We start from the raw sequence: 16,387 nt of genomic DNA, 5'->3' as shown, positions 1-16,387 counted from the left end.
CCTCGGACTACGATCAGCTGATTGCTGATAACGGGCAACCATGGCCTGACTGTACCGGGCAAGCAAGGCGTTAGGCTATCAGGAAGCTGCACCAGCCAGAGCGCCCTCGCACCGGGAGATGAGACGCGTTGCATGGCCCGGGACAATGGCTGCTTGCAGAATGTGATGACGTAGCATCTCATGCCCATGAAACCTTGGCGCCGAGCGTCTTCTGTTGGCTTCCTAGCCTCGTCTCTCTGCGCTCTGTTCTGGTCGTCTACACAGCAAAGTGCAAGCAGGGGCGCCAGATACTCTCACATAACCCGAGGAAAGAATCCAAAAAAACTAATCCGCTAAGGGGATCGAACCCTTGACCTCCGGCGTGCCCCGTTTCCGGAAGCCGACACTCGTACCACTGAGTTAAGCGGACCGAAAGCTGATTACTTCTGACGTCAGCCGTCGCGGCCACATCATATTCCGCTGCCCACATTGGCTTACGTAACCAATTAGTGCTTCCCCTTTGCAAGCTTGCCTCGAGGAGAAACTCTCTAAGCTCGATGAGGAAGGGACAGCATTGTCAATGCGTTGCCGTGGACAGAAGCGGGAGGAGTCATACGCCCGATATCGGAAAGGCTGCGGGAGCGGGCGGTTAGCAGGACCGTACGCTTGTCACGCCGGTTTCGGCAAACGCCTTCGGCTCGTCGCCGCGGCCCGTCCGATCGTCGATCTTCGGCTTGTCGCGGGCTTTGCAGAGGTGACACACGACGCCTTCACTAGTGAGTCTAGCGAGCAACAGTTCGTTGTAACCCTTGCGCTGTCCGACGAGCTCGCTCGCAGTGTTTCTCGCTTGTGTTTCCATTCTTAACTTCAATCCCCAAAGTTTCACAGTCTTCTAAGTCGCTGCTCGTAACGAGCTTCCATTCTTTCCATCCTTCGATCATTTATCAGTTCCACTTCTGTGACTTCCGACAACTTCAAGTAAGCTCATCAGTAGACGTTTCAGTCGCGTCGGATGCGCCTCGCGCGAGTGCGAAACACTATTAGCGTTCGCCGGCGCCACGGGCACGGTAGTTTGTAGCGCGTTTCGCGCGGTCTCGGGACGACGGTGAGGGCGTTTTGTAGCAGCCACGACACGACTTTGGGCGCTGCACATCGCATTCTAGGTGTTCCGGGCGGAATGTGGCCCTCGCTGTTCGACGCTAAGATTGGGCCAGGAAGATGAAAGGGTGGTGAAAGAAGATGAAGGGAGTGGAAGGGTGGTGGAGGGGGCGAAAGGGCTCGGAGTATCCCAGCGCGTGCCTGGGACCGTCCATCTCGTTGGCCAGTTGAGGTGGAGGTGGACCACTGGAAAGGCAACCTGCATCCCCGCCATTCAGCATTGGCCGTTCAGATTATCCCAGGACATACTTGAAGCTTTACTGGGCGAGCAGATATGTACGAGCTGTCATGCATGTGGCAGAGTGGCGAAATGGATGGGAATGAACGCATTTCCGGCAACCCAGCTGCGGTCTCTTTGCAACGCCCGTGCTCTCTGTCAAAGACGCGGAGAATGCGCAAAAGTGCAGATGTCAACTATCCTAGCTCTACCGACGCTTCGTCACTCAACTTGTCAGCTAGTTCGATGTTCCTTGGTGTGATGGGCGCAGATGTGCGGCTTGCATAACGGGGCAAGGTGGGGAGCTCACTTCCATCTTGCCATTCGGACCCACTTAATCGTTGCGCGGCGCCCAACATTCCACTGCCGTTACCAGCAGCAGAGTCCACTCCAAAGCTTCCGCTCGCTGTTCGAGAAGACGGATATCCCTCGGCCGAACGCCCTCGGCAGATCTGATCGGATTCGACTCGACTCCGCTCGTCCGAAACATTACCCAAGACTCCCTCTACCTCCGCTCACGCCATGCCGAGCAGAAGCCGGGCGCCATCATCCGGCGCTTGACAGGCGATACGCGAGGGGGCGCCCTTTCCTTCGCCGAGCAGCGCAGCAGCAAAGCGATTGCGGGAGGTTTACTGGAATCAACCGCATCGTAGCATCAACCTAGGGTCGTCGCGTCGTCGATGGCTTTCGAGATGAATTTTCAAGGTGCCCGCGAAGCCCGCGACTGAATAGACTCGCAATCTTGGCGGCGCACGTGGACGCCCCGCGATAAGATCGGGGTGCTGCAGCGACGTCTGCACTGCTCCTCTGCGCTGATGTGAGCTCTTCGTCACGCAGAGGCAGTAGGAGGGCCACAAGAGGAACGCAAAAGCTGCCGCAGCTGCCGCGCGTCCTCAACACTGGTACGCAGGGCTTAATCGAGGGTTAGCGAGGGTCCTTAACGTAACCGAGCAGAAGTCGCGTCTTGGCGTTTTTCTGGTGCCCCCGTTCGAAAAATGTTTGGACGCGCGTGCATTTGATGCATCATTACGCGCTCCCCGCTCTGCACCCGCGCGCACACTGTGCGCACCTCTGGCCTCGACTTCCGTCAGCTGCCGTCATACCATTAGTGCCTCTGTGCCTTGCAATGTGTGCCTGGCCGACAGACTCAAGCACAAGCACAAGCGCAAGCGCATGAGTCATGCCCAACCACCCCAAAAAGGACTGGACTGGACCCGCCAAGCCTAGCTTCATGCATGCATCAACGTCCTGTGCACTACCCCGGTTCCAGTCCAGACCTCAAGTTAGGAGGGACGCGGGGTATGGGGTCCAGTCCAAACATCCAAACATGGATGGAGCAAAGGGGGTCAAGGTTTGTACACATTACCCGTTATCTGGAAACTTTGCGGGCCGCTGGAACAAGGCACCAAGCACCTCCACCAATGCCGTCGTCGGTGCTGCAGGCTGCGAAACGTTGACAGGAGGCAAAGCCGCACGTCCGTCGCAAGTTGTGTTTGGTTCGAGAGCGTGCATGTCGCCGATCATATGTTTGCATGAGCCTGTAGCAGGATGCGATGCGGCCAGACTGGTCTGGCTGAGCTCGCCAGACACTGTGACTCTCGGAGCTCGGGATGCAGGGGCTTCGATGTGGCGATCGAGAGAGTTTGGGAAGTTTCGACGTCCAGGCCACTGGCCACTGGCATGTGTTGAATGACTGTGCCACTTGCATCACTGCGCTGTGCTCCGACAGCTTGCATCAAGGACAGTGCCACCAATGGATGCGAACGTCTGAGAGCAGCGAGCCATCGCGCGCACAGGCAACGGCCCCGCTACCGTTTTCTTGGAGCTACCGGCCCGCGCACTCCGCCTGTGCTCGCCATCCGTCTAGTGCAGCGACTAACGGCCATCCAGCCGCTAGGCCGCAGGCAGGCGCTGGCGTGTCATATCCGCGTCTCAGCACGCATGTCAGTGCCTTGGTTTGCAGTGCAGCAATGCAAGAAAGCTGCGCGGTGCGTGGTGAGAGATCATGAGAGAGCGGCTGACTGGACGGGGGGCAGGTGACTATGAGGGGCGTGTGTGAGTCACTGTGCGCTGGTGCAACACGATTGCTGGCATTGGGTCAGATCACACAGCCGCGCAGTGCACCGTGCGTCATGTGTGGGATCCTCTGACTGTTGCCGCCCGCGGAAGAGGACCTGCGCTCATTGTCTGCCACCGGCTGCGCGGCTGCGGGCTGCGGCTTGGTCTGCTGCGAAGGCAGAGGTTAGTCGCTTTGCCACCGCCTGTGGAGCTGCAAATAGCAGCGGTCGGTCCAGATCGCGCGCAGCCGGTGGCCAGCAAGCACAGCTGAATCGGACTGAGCAGGCAGCACCGGCCGATCTGTGCCGGTTATCGACAAGGCGATGGTCAGATGCAGGCACGACGACCCAGCTGGCCAGCAAAAAGGACGGACATGAGCATTACGAGAATAGCAACATGCAAATTGCGCCCTGCTAATGGCTGATAACCCCCGAATAATGTCCACCAATTCGCGAATACGAGAGCGGCAAATGCTCCTTCCATCGCATACCTCGCTGCCCGTCCGACGAGAGCTTGCAAAGCCTTAGATGTCTAAGGCTTCAGACCTGAGGGTCCACAGTGCCTGCGACAAAACCTAAGTGGCTTACCCTGGGGCGCTCGACGCGTAACCCTGAAGGCGCTCAGGTAGAGTCAGCGTCCTGAGGCGCCCCGCTGCATGGGATTAGGGTACAACTAGGAGGCACCACGCAGAAATAGGAGATACTCCTAAGCATTGTTCCTGATCTGGGCCTGAATCGGTGGCCCTGGTCATCCCTGGCCGGCCGCTTCCTCGGCCAAGGCTTTAGCTGGCCTTTGTCCCCCCTCGACCCCTTTTTCTCCTGGTGTCCCCAAGTCCCACTGCACGCACTCTCTGGCCCAATGCGCTGAGTCGACCCTAAGCGCCCTCCTCCCATCCCTTAGCGCCTGACTCAGGGCTCCAGCGGGTATCTGCACTCGTCCATCGCCGTAGCCCTTATCCTCACTCAGTCCACTGCCGCTAGGCTGGCTCAGCACTCTGCTGCCTCTGCTCGTACGCTGTCCAGTCCAGCTGTTCAGCCGTAGCTGATCGTCCGGCCCAGCGTTACTATATATCCCGCGCGCATCCCCGTCAAAGTCTTCTTCTCCATCCCCCAACCCGTTCTTGTCCTCGACAACCATCCACCTCCCCCAAGCAGGCCTTGGAATCCGCACGCCCCAGCACGCTCGACGCGTTCTCCCGACATCGACAACCTCATCGTACGCCAACCCACAATCTTTTGAAGCTCCAGACTAGTGCGTCACGCGTCTCACTCAGCAGCAGCAAAAGAGAAACGCGTCACTAACTCTTATCCCAGACCAACTCCACGCTTAACGACAATGATCGCCCTCTCAATCGCCTCTCTCGCCGCGGTGGCCTCGCTGGTCGTTCCCGCCAACGCTCACATGGAGATGACTTACCCCGCTCCGTTCCGCTCCAAGTCGAACCCGCACGCGACTGAGATCGAGTATAGCATGACCTCGCCCCTCAACGCCGACGGCTCCAACTACCCCTGCAAGGGCTTCCTCTCTGACCTGAACGGCCCCGGCGGTGCTGTCACTGCCGAGTGGACCGCTGGTCAGAACTACCACTTCACTCTGCAGGGTGGTGCCAACCACGCCGGTGGCTCTTGCCAAGCCTCGCTTTCGTATGACGGCGGCAAGACATTCACCGTCATCCAGTCGATCGTCGGCAACTGTCCCTCGACTGTCGCTCCTACCGACTACCCCGTCACCGTCCCCGGCGATGCCCCCTCCGGTGACGCCATCTTCGCCTGGACCTGGTTCAACAACCTTGGCAACCGTGAGATGTACATGAACTGTGCGCACATCAAGATCAACGGTGGCTCCGGCGGCTCCGGCTTCAGCTCGCGTCCTACCATCTTCGAGGCCAACATCGGCAACGGCTGCAGCACCCTCGAGGGCTCCGACGTCGAGTTCCCCAACCCCGGCCCCGACCTCATCAACCAGTCCAGCAAGACCGCTCCTCCTCAGGGCAACTGCGCCGCTGGTCCTGGCAGCGGTGGCAACCAGCCCCAGTCGTCTGCGGCCGCCCCCTCTCCGTCCAGCACTGAGGGTGGTGCTCCCGCTTCCTCTGGTGCTGCCTCGTCCGACGCTGCCCCCGCACCCTCCTCGACTGCTTCGTACGACGACGGCCAGTGGCACCCCTCCTCCTCTGCGGCCGCTCCCTCGTCCACCGACGGCAACAACGGCGAGTGGCAGCCTACCTCCTCGGCCGGTTCGAGCGAGGCGCAACCCACTCCCACTGACGGCAACTCGCAGAGCCAGGGCCAGTCCTCCGCGACCGGCATTAACCCTCCCACCGAGTCTGGCAAGAACCGCAAGAAGAAGTGTGTCCGCCGCCAGAAGCGCAACGGTGTCCACGGCCACCGCCGCGCCGGCCCTCACGGTGGCCGCTCTCGCTCGTTCTAAGCGTTCTCAATACATGGTCACTCTGGCACATGTAGGCAGCCCAGCAGGCTAGGTTGCCCTGCGCAGGACGCAGTGTACTTGTAAGACGACATATGGGTCCTCCAAGCCTGCCCAGTGCAGCGCTCTCAATGCATTCTCCTTTTTTTACCTGTGTTCTCATTGTGCATTCCGCGATTGATTGTTCCACTGACCGCGCATCGGGCGCATCGAGCCCATCGGGTGATGTGACGTGAGCCGCCAAGGGTGCACGATCGCGCGTAGGGCGCATTTTGTGCAAGGGGCGCGCCAAGTGTGCACGACTCTGTGCACTCGAGCGCAGCCGACGCATTGAACACGCGGACCCGGCGCAGCGCGGCATTCAGTAGTGGGTTTGTCAAAAATCTTTCGATAGTGCAGAGTGCGATCTGCGGCGGCTGAGATGCACTGGACTCCCAAGCTGTGCATGCTTGGGTATCTGGGTATATGAGAGCGGATAGATATGGCTGACAGCGCTAGCCGCATCCGCAGTGCGCGATTAGGTAACCCCTGCTGACTTGCTCGGATGCTGACTGGTTCATTCGGTGGTGCCGAGTGCTGGAATGGTGGTCCGTGCACCGGGACGTTCGGAACTCGGCCCCTCCTCTCGGGACACCCGGGAGGACTGCAGGTCTGGGCACGGTGCTCGGCCACTCGGCTTCGTCTCGGCGCAGCTGGCAGGGTGGAACACGTGCATCACTATCACTCTCCTCACAGCGTTACCATGGTCAGTCCCAGCTCAAGTCTACGGAATCTGCTCGTCTCTACTCCTCTCTATCATGCAGAGGGAGCCAGCCCTCCTCCTTCTCCCAATCGACCTTCTTCCTCTCAACCTCCTTTTGATACCGGCGGCGCTCCTTCTCCTCAGCATGCAGATGGCGGATATCGGCGCAGTACGCCTTGGCGAGGTATCTCTTTCCGAGCTCTGGATTCTCCCACTTCCGCACTGCGTGCAACTCGGCTGCGGTCTTGAGGGTGCGAGACCAGGAGGCGCGGCGGTTGTGCTTTGCTGGTGCTGACGGCGTGGGCGCCGAGCTTGTGAGTCGGGAGGAGCGCGACCGCTCTGGACGCTCTGGACGCTCTCCGCGCCCTGTAAGCTCCAGTTCATGAGGTGTGCGTTCTCCACGGCCTTTGGGCTGTTCGTTGCGTCCGTTCTGAGCATGGGCTTGGCGGCCTCCGCCCATGCCACCCAGCTGCACTGCAAGGTCCCGCTGGCGCCCTGTCGTGCATGCCGGGCAGGTGCATGATTCGCCTGATGTTTGTGCTCGCGTTTCAGGCTTTGGACAAGGTTCGCGAGCCTGGGGAGAGTTGGACATTCCGACAGTCTCGGGCTCGTGAGTTAAGGTTGGCCCGGAGCCGGTCCCACCTGCCGCACTGCTGGCCAAGGCCGAGGTGAGTGGGTCAGACGACTCAGTCCGAGACTTTGGGTTCGATTGGTCTGTGGGGCCAGACCTGCTGGGCCTGCTGATGCTTGAGGTCCTGTTTGGGACGTTGATAGTTCCAACGGAATGCGACAGTGTTGGCGAAGGTGCACGGTGGTGATATCGGGGCATGCGCTGCAACGTTGGCCGTGTCGGAGGAGGGCGGAGATACCTGCTGTCGACTGCGCTGTCGAGGGAGAGAGTGGACACAGTGGGAGGGGTAATCGTGATCTTCACGTCTGCGTGCTTATCGCTTGCGTCGCTCGCTGCGTGACTGCCGGCGAGGTTGGGACGAACGACGCTAGTCTCCTCGCCGACTGGGACTTTGGCGTCCCGCGCCGGCTGTTGGATGGTCTGGCGCTGCCGGCGCCTGAACCGCATGCTGAGTGATGAGGAAGACGAAACGACAGCGATGCATGATGGGATGTGAAGGACAGCTCAGCGCTGCGCCCTTACTGCACTGCATGCGCTGCGGAGGTGTGTGTTGAGCACGTCGTGCTCATTGGGGCGACGGTGCGATAGTGTAGAGGAAGTGCGAGTGTGCACAAGTCCGCAGTGGTCGGCCTCCACCTCCGCTCAGCGATGCACAATGGGGCTCACGTGTCCAGTCTGAAGCCCCTGCAGATCTTGCATGCAATGAGTTGCGTGCACAGTCCTAGACCACTCTGACACGCACAATCGTTTAGGCGGATCGGCGATCACTCGTCGATCTTCACAATGACGTCGGGTGATGTTCCCTTGTATCGAGCGAGACGACGGGGGACAATAGAAAGGATCTCATCGCTGCGATCGCTCACTTGGTACGCCTATTCCTCTGCGAAACTCAATCACGCTGTTCATGCTTGCCAAGGATTTCCATTTGACATGCAAGCTGGTCGCTGGAACTAGCCCTCTCATCTCCGTAGGTATCACTGGACGACCTCCAACAACCGACCTCCACTCTTGCCACCGACGCGTCTCAGGCACGTCAATGCCTCATTATTAGTCCCTCATTAGCCCTAGGAGCCAGTTTACTCCGATCCCTTCACCACCCTTCAACGCCCTTCATCCCAACTTCTCGCCCTTCATCTTCCCTCCTCACCCTACTCGTTCCCTCCGTCACAGAATAACATCCCTAACACCCCGAATGCACCCCGAAAGAACTCGGCTGAATCCTGTGCGACGCCGAAAGTCGCGTTTTCTAGCTTCGAACTGCGCCATGGCGTCGACGCGGACAGTGCTGATCCGCAGAAACGATTGGTGCGCATTTCGTCGCACCTTCGTCGTTACATCTGCCAGGGACGACGGACACTTGGGGCAGAAGGGACGGCGCAGCCAGAGGTGCTATGCAGGATACGATGAGTGCATACCGCGGGGACGTTCAGTCATGCCCGTCCGCGATCGGGCAGTGGCCGCAGTCGGCGACAAGGTCTTCATCGTTCATATCCCGCCACCTTTGCAACCAGTTCTCCGCCGTTCCTCCACATTTCAGTGGCCGATCCTCGGTGTCAGCAACCGGTCAGTCTCCCGCACCACCTCAAAGTCCACATGCATGCATTCTCGAGCATCTCGGAGCTGCACAGTATAAGTTTGACAAGGAGACATGACTTCAACAGCGTCTTCGCTAGTATATCGGTTAGTATAATCGCCTCTCAAGTCCGAGAAATTGCTTCGGCAGTGCGCGATAGAGCAGGGTTCGACTCCCTGGCGGAGAACAGGCCTGTACAGGTCTCTCTTTTGGCATTCTGGAGATCTGTTTTTGGACGAATGAGGTGCCCAGACGGTGGAGAACCATGCGGAGGAAGAGCGGAGGTGAAAGGGTGGGTCGGTTCTGTGCGGGGCGGAGTCGGTGGAGGTATGGCCCCCCGCGTGCAGATACAGTCTGCGTATTCGCGACAAGCAGAACATAACATCCGCTAAGCGCAAGAGCGACGGGATAGTGAAAGGGCTGTGGACGAGGGGAGGAAGGCGGGAAAGTCAGAAAACTCGAAAATTGGAGCAGCTTGCCACCACCTCTCCTTGCACATCCACATCTGCAGCTAGCCCGTGAGTATCCAAAGTCAACTTAGTCACAGTCACGCTGTCGCTCATGCATGTCGTAGGACAGCTCTGCCTGTCAGCCGACGAGGAGGTTATGGAGACTCACACGCTCTGCCCGTTGAGGTTGAGCGCCTGACGTTGCTGGCTGAATTTGGCACGTACTCTGCGCTTGCTGTAAGCGAGAATGATGCGGCAGCGTGAGCTTACCCGACAAACAGCAGGAGCAAACCTTCGAACCCCGAACAGCGAGATCACGACCGCCGAGCAGCAAACCCAGATCGTACTCCTAGATATGCCTTCTCTGAGCTGTCAGCTGGTTAGTGGTCGCGCTAGACCTACTGCATGTTTTGCATGATGACTCAACGGAGGGTCGTTTGCGGAGGTTGGTTGGGTTCAGCCTGTCCTACGCGGTACTCACCACTGGGACGTAGGCTTCTCCACGACATCTTACGGAGTTCGGGTCGCTTACGGGCCTGGAACTTCGGCGGTATCACTGTAACTTAGTGGACAGTGCGCTAACCCCCCTCGTCATCGCTTCGAGATTATACAGTAACGGTTCACAACACAATGCATAATCTGAGCTGTCAGCTGACTGACGGGAAGGAGTTGGCTCACTCAGCCTCTTCTCGAGTATTTCTTATCTTCGCTGCTGTGAGCGGCAAAGACCTTCTCAGAGCTCACGTCTCTGCTGTCCGGTTTAATGGCGACTGCGCGTCAGCTTCAATGGTCGATCAGGGTAGCTACTTTGTCCATGCTCTGCACGCTGGACTCTGATCATCAGCTGAGACGGAAACCTGTTAGCTCACCCGTCCTGTTACAGCCACTGCTGAGTCTGGAGTCAGTTCTAGCACTTACTCCAGGAACTCACAGACTACATTGTTGCGATCACCCAAAAGGCATGTAGAATGCCAGGTAGCCAGCAGAGGAACCAGAGCTGCGCGTCAGCTACAATCAGACTAACGGGCAGCTTACGAAGATGTTCACCAGCAGCTGGCAGCCGCACCTGGAGTTAGCTGGGTACGGCGTAGGCGTAGCTTACCCTGTCTTGAGGAATCTGGTGTCAGCTCTTCCTGTGTGGTGCAGACAGCAATCACGATGCTTGAGACTACACAGTGTCCTCGCAGGCAAGATGGAGGGCGACGGGAGGATGGACAGCAGAGATGTGGGAATGATGACAGCGTGGCTTGGAGAAACTTACACAGGTACGGGCGGGATGAAGATGGCGAGGACGAAAAGCACGGCGTCGGAGCAGCCGCTCGACTGGCGGCGAGGTGGAGGAGGCGGGGGGTAGTACATCGGTTGCTGGGGAACGACTCGTTCTGCTGTCAGCTCGTGGGAGATTCAGCAGCATACCGTAGCCGTTATCAGCTTGAGCGCCGATGGGTGGCGGAGGTCGGTCCGACATTTTCTCGTTCCAGGTGGCCATTTTTCAATTTGTCGTGGATGAGGGGGGTGAAGATGAACATGTCCAAGCGTTGCTGTTATATCTTGCGAGTGGGTGGGCAGAGAACTCTGCGTGAGACCAACGACGCAAGGCACACAGCCTCTGTCATTGCATCTGCGTGAGGCTTCGTTTGAGTTCATTTCAGATCCAGCACACGTTGAGATCGCGACACACGTCTTCGAAAGCCTCACCATTTGGATGCCACAGCCGCTGACGTCAGGCACGTCCCTATCTGACCCGGGTGGCGATGAAAATACCTCCGCCGACTGACCTCCACCCAGTGTCGCGTGGGCATGGAGATTTTGAATCTTTCGAAGGTGGAGGTCTATCGATCATCCATCCGCATCAACAACACCCAGCAAAAGACGACAATGGGCAAGCGCGCCGCCCCCGCCCCCGCTCCGGCAGGGAAGAAGATTACGTTCGGATCTGATGACGAGTTCGAGGACGCCCCCATCATTACGCCCACGGCGCAGCCGACGTACGCCGACGACAGCGATGAGGATGACAGCGACGACGACGCGCCCGAGATGATCGGTGCTTCTGGCGCCAAGGCGGCCGAGCAGCGGAGACTGGCCGAGGCTGAAGCGTAAGCTGGAGCTGCGAGTGTCAACTGACAGATAGTGAGAAGCGAGCACAGAAGGAAGCCGCGCGTGCGCGTGCACAGAAAATCGCCGAGGCTAAGGCAGCCAAGGAGGCTGCTAAGGCGCCGAAGACGTCGAAGAAGGCCGAGAAGGCGAAGCGGAAACGCGCCGAGCCCGAGTCGGCCTCTGAGGATGAAGGAAGTGAGGATGAGGAGGAGGACGAGGAGGCTGCCCGCCTCCGCCGACGGATGGACGCCGCTATGGCTGCCGGGTCCGGTGACAGCGAGATGGAGTCGGACGGTGACGACGAGTCGGGTCTCGAGTCCGCCGATGAGGACGAGGACGATTATGACGACGCGGAGCTCGATGACGAGGACATGGAAGACGGAGAGAGCTTCCATACCGCCTCGGAGGATGAGGAAGAGGAGGATGAGGATGAGGAGGACGACGGAGCCGAATCGGACGAGAGCGAGACGCTGCGCGATGGCCCGCTTACGCCGAAGGAGATCCAGATGCGTGCGCAGATGGACGCCATCTTCGCGGCCATGAACAAGGCCGAGGGAATCGTGCCCCCCAAGCCTGCCAAGGCCGATAAGAAGGGTATGGGCACGAGTCAGGACGTCCCCGAGCCCCAGGTCAAGAAGGCGAAGAAGAAGACCGGCCCGATGACGGAGGAGGACGAGAACGCGCTCTACGACCTGAGCGCGGGCGTGCCGCTCTCCGCCGCCGCACTTGAGGAGGCTGAGGCCGAGCTGCAGTCGAAGAAGAAGAAGGCGGCTGGCAAGCAGGAGCAGGAGAAGCGCAACGCCGCGGCTGCGAAGAAGCGGGGGAACAAGCGCAAGCGGAGAAAGACCGAGACGGTCGAGAAGGACCTGGGCGGATCAACGCTGCACCTCCTTCAACCTGTGCTCTCCGCCGGAGACGGACTGCCGCCGGTCATCGATGCCGGTAGCCAGCAGAAGCGTGCCTCTGCCAAGTCGCGCTTCATGAAGAACGCTATGAAGGAGAGCGGACGGATTCCTGGCAAGGCGATCCTTGACGGACGGAGGCGACGATAGATAGGTCTAGATTTGGAGCTTATAGCATGTACAAGATATCACTGTGCTGCATGGTCTAGTATGAGTAGGTGTTACAACCGATCTTCCCTTGCGGTTCCGGCGCTCAGCTACCGGAGTCCGCCCGCAATGCAATCTACTCTCGCGCCCAGCGCTCTTACTTCTTCATCGCCTTCTCCGGGTTCTTCTCGTACGCGGAGCACCACTTGTCCCAGGCCTTGGCGGCCTTGTCCATTGTCCGCTTCAGATCCTCCGCAACCTGGTCGCGCTCCCACGCCTCGTCCTCCCAGTTCGTGTGGTGCGCAGCGACGTCCCAGCCCATCGTCTCAAGCACCTCACCCTCACTGGGGAGATGCTGCGGCCACGCGAAGCGCTTCGCGTTCACTTCAGCGCAGGCACAGCCAAGATATGCCTGCAATGGAAGCACGCGGGCGGAGGGCACGAAGGACAGCCGGAGTGAATCCTCGCTTGAGGCGTCGCCTGAAGGCACAGACGAGGAGAGACGCTTCGTGACGCTGCGCGCAATCTTGGCGCCTCGGAAGGAAGAGGCCGCCCAGACTGCATCGACTTCCAGCGCTCCGCCTGCGTGTCAGCTTGAACGATCCGAATGGTCAGCAAAACTTACCGAAAACCCATCCGACGAACACAAGTGCCCAGTCGAGCGCCGCGCTGACGGGGAGCAGGCCGGTGGCAATGACAGCATCGCGTTGCGCCTTGCTCTTGGTTCGGAGCAGGGAGTTGACGAACTCCTCACGGATCTGCTCCGGTGACTGCTCCATGCTCGGCGGATAAATCAAGACCATCTCCTCGAGCTTGACGGTTGCGCTGGTCGTGTCCGCCTCGTCGTCGGTTGCAGAGACGTGCGAGTCCATCGAGCTTCGCGAGCTGCGCGGCGGCGCCAGTCCCTCCGGGTTCGGCAGCAAGCCCGCCGCCGAATCCTTCGGGTGCGTGTCATCCTTCTTGTCCTTGCTGTCCTTAACAGCACGCCGGAACTTCTCGCCGTCTGAGGGGATGCGCGTGAGGAAGTCGAGGTCCGCCGTCGTTGTCCGGTGGACGGCCCAGTTGACGCCCTTGGTCACGCGGCTCTTCAGGCCGCGCCAGCTCGCGACCTTGTCCTTGCTCTCATGCGCCGCGCGCACCTCCTCCTGCCACTTGCGCTGAACCTTCGTCGTCGTCTTCTCTTTTTCGCCTTCAGGCGGCTGGAGCAGCGGAGGAGGCGGCGGCGTGTAGATCAGAAACCGCAGTGGTGGGGCGGGCACGTCGGCGTTGAGCTGGGGTTGCGGGAACGGCAGAACGTAGGCGACCAACCGATGAGGATCGCGGATGTAGTGGTCCGGTGACGGCGGACGCTGGCTCCGATTACTGCGCGTGCTCCGTTGCGAGAGCACCGAAGGGCTTGGGCTGGCAGCCCGCGGCGGCAATGAAGGCGGCACCAGGGTCCGCGATCCCACTGCTATTGAGGATGCAAAAGGGTGGCCGGCCGGCAGCGGCGTCGGTTCGGGCGAAGGCGACCGCTCCGCGTACGTCACGGTCGGGGGACGATGGCGTTCATCCATCGCGAAGTGGAGTGCGTCGAAGAGGCGGTCCAGTGTCGAGGTCGTGAGTGCGTTGAACTTTGCGGGGGTGGTAGGAGTCGTATGCGTAGGGTTCACGGAAGTAGTGGAAGGTTCAGAATCAGAGTGCGCGTTCTCAGAGGGACATCGGAGTCGATGTCGAGCGTTGAGATATGAGAGCGGGGGAGCAGAGGCGGGCCGCAATGTCTGGGGCCCAGCAGTCGTAGTCGCAGTGGGTTCCCAACGGAGGCGCAGGAGGCGAAATTTTGACCTTGCTACCAATCGCAGCGGGCCCAGGGCGCCAGTGCCGACGCCTGAATTGGGTGATCGAGCACGCCGTAACTCGGCACTCGCGGCGTTGGAATGTGCGTGCGCCTCAGACGCGCTCTGAAGCACTCGAGGGAGACGCAGAAGATGCTGTGCCCGGAGCGATCGGTGCCACCGGTGCTCGCGGTACAACCGGTGTGCGCGATTGTGATTGAAAAATGCGCTTGGGTGGTTCGCTCGTTTGACGGCTCGATGCCCTGTTGCCGGCGGCGGAGCAGTGGAGGTGCCTGACGACGGCTTAGGGGTTGGGTCTGGGGCCTGATTCGAACCAGGTCTCGGCGGTGGTGCTGTTCTTGACGTAGAAGTGCTCGAAGATGGTGCAAACGGGGACGGAACGTATCGTGCGAGACGCAAGAACAGCTTGCGCATGCTGGTGCCAGGGGCGGCAGCAAGCTCCGCTCAGCGAGCAGCACAGGATCCAGGACGGTGGCGTCGAGGAGCCAAGCACTACTACGGCTCACCAGCCGCCGTGGTGCGTCGAGCGGACCCGAGTTTCACGCCCCAGAACCCAGAACCTCGACTCGAGACCCCAGAACACCCTCCGTCAAACCCGAACTGAAGCGAACAGGGGGGAGGGCTTCGGTCGACGGAATTCGGGGAGCGGTTCGTCTGCGTCGGGCAGGAGCAAACAGCCAAGGAGCCAGACGTTGAACACCGTATGAAGCGCACGAGGAAGGCGGAAAGGAGGCAAGGGCGACCAGGGCTGACCGAGGAGGGGTGTTTCGATTGAGATGGCGAGGGGCGTTTCGGAAATCGCAGAGTCCGCAAAGTCGTGAGGAGGAGTGTCCGAGTATGGAACGAATGGAACGTGTTGACTGCAAACTCCGGAAGTTTACGAGGTGCAAGTGCGAGGATGGGTGTGTGCCTGCTTGTGCTACGGTGAAAGGCGCACAAAGGCGCGCGCAAGGCACTCCTCGCTGCGGTGACGTTATCGCGTTCGGCGTCTTCGCTGTCCACTCCACATAAACATGATCCTGACACAGGTTGTCTTCTCTCGTTCTTTCTTCGTTCTGATTTAAAGTGTCTTCTCTCATCCTTTCTTCGTTCTGGTTAAAAGTGTCTTCTCGCTCAACTTTACGTAGAATAGCGCTCAAAGATTTAAGCCTCTGCAAGTCGCATAGGACAACGCCCGACGCCTCCGCCGCCAGGAGGAAGAACGCCGTGATAACTTCCCGATGTGCTGCGAGATCTTTCTAACTCGCGAGATGACGTCAGCTGACCGGGCGCGCTTCGCCGCTGGGCGTCGTACGCGTGTCCCGACAAGCCCACCGTTGTTTCGTCCACTGACCTTCTATCCTTCTCCGATTCGCTCTCTGCATTCCTAAAAACAGACCCCTCCCATCTGCGCCTCAGGTTCGCACAGTAGAGCCCGCCGACGTAAAGCTCGCCGACACCGTTACGAGTTCCCGTTTCGGATCAACTCGATCGAGTCGATAAGTCTGCCCGCTGCCCGCTGATAACGATAAGAATCAAGCGCAACGATCATCCATTGCTCTCCAAACTCACACTGCCGCCCAGCTGTCTATCTCACACTCAGCCCAGAACACATCATGTCCGACCAGCAATACGACGTCATCGTCGTTGGCGCCGGTATCGCCGGCTCGCTCCTTTCGCGCAACCTGTCCCCGCATGTCCGCACCCTTCTTCTGGACCGCTCGCTCTCCTTCCCTGGCTCAACAGGCCATGCGCCTGGCTTCGTTGGCGAGCTCAACACGATTCCGACGCTGACACAGCTCGCGCGCCGCAGCATTGCGCTCTACCGCTCCATCCCGGGCGGCTTCAACAGCGTCGGCGGGCTTGAGGTCCTGCAGGGCCCGAACTGGCCAGGCAAGACAGCAGCCGATACGGCGCAGACATTGATGGACCGCGAGAAGCTGGCGAGGGAGCAGGGCGTTGAAGCCGAAGTGCTTCTGCCCAAGGAGGCGGCGCGGCAGTGTCCCGCCCTCGTGCGTCCTGATAATGGAGGAGGCATCAAGTTCCCGAACGACGGGACGGCGAATGCACGCCGGATCTCGCTCTGGGGCCGGGAACAGGCGCAGTCTGAGGGCGCCAAGATTGTCGAGGCCGAGGTCTCCTCGATCGATGGCTCGGGCGACGATTGGACAGTCAAGACCAGCAATGGGACGTTCA

The 16,387-nt window shown here is 59.8% G+C and overlaps 4 protein-coding genes and 2 non-coding genes across 6 annotated transcripts; 3 read left to right on the top strand and 3 right to left on the bottom strand.

Moving 5' to 3' along the window:
* Positions 1–326: 326 nt before the first annotated feature.
* A1Q1_t051 lies at positions 327–409 on the bottom strand. Its single transcript has one exon. It is a non-coding gene; the product is annotated as a tRNA-Arg (tRNA).
* A 4,338-nt stretch (positions 410–4,747) lies between these two features.
* Positions 4,748–5,839, top strand: A1Q1_06771 (uncharacterized protein; the record flags this gene model as incomplete). Its single annotated transcript, XM_014327820.1, has 1 exon — positions 4,748–5,839. The coding sequence occupies one exon, from the start codon at positions 4,748–4,750 to the stop codon at positions 5,837–5,839; it is 1,092 nt and encodes a 363-aa protein (XP_014183295.1).
* Positions 5,840–6,618: 779 nt separating this feature from the next.
* A1Q1_06770 (uncharacterized protein) lies at positions 6,619–7,656 on the bottom strand (the record flags this gene model as incomplete). The annotated part of the gene is made up of 1 exon (XM_014327819.1): positions 6,619–7,656. One exon carries the CDS (start codon positions 7,654–7,656, stop codon positions 6,619–6,621), a length of 1,038 nt encoding a protein of 345 aa, XP_014183294.1.
* Positions 7,657–8,872: 1,216 nt separating this feature from the next.
* Positions 8,873–8,969, top strand: A1Q1_t052. Its single transcript has one exon. It is a non-coding gene; the product is annotated as a tRNA-Glu (tRNA).
* Positions 8,970–11,268: 2,299 nt separating this feature from the next.
* Positions 11,269–12,380, top strand: A1Q1_06769 (uncharacterized protein; the record flags this gene model as incomplete). The annotated part of the gene is made up of 2 exons (XM_014327818.1): positions 11,269–11,275; positions 11,359–12,380. 2 exons carry the CDS (start codon positions 11,269–11,271, stop codon positions 12,378–12,380), a joined length of 1,029 nt encoding a protein of 342 aa, XP_014183293.1.
* Positions 12,381–12,534: 154 nt separating this feature from the next.
* A1Q1_06768 (uncharacterized protein) lies at positions 12,535–14,626 on the bottom strand (the record flags this gene model as incomplete). The annotated part of the gene is made up of 2 exons (XM_014327817.1): positions 12,535–12,959; positions 13,003–14,626. 2 exons carry the CDS (start codon positions 14,624–14,626, stop codon positions 12,535–12,537), a joined length of 2,049 nt encoding a protein of 682 aa, XP_014183292.1.
* Between the last annotated feature and the right edge of the window lie 1,761 nt (positions 14,627–16,387).

This window comes from Trichosporon asahii, assembly GCF_000293215.1.
Source record: "Trichosporon asahii var. asahii CBS 2479 unplaced genomic scaffold scaffold00008, whole genome shotgun sequence".
Classification (NCBI taxonomy): domain Eukaryota; kingdom Fungi; phylum Basidiomycota; class Tremellomycetes; order Trichosporonales; family Trichosporonaceae; genus Trichosporon; species Trichosporon asahii.
The sequence above is the reverse complement of the archived record's forward strand: the minus strand, read 5'-3'. Positions and strand labels throughout refer to the sequence as shown.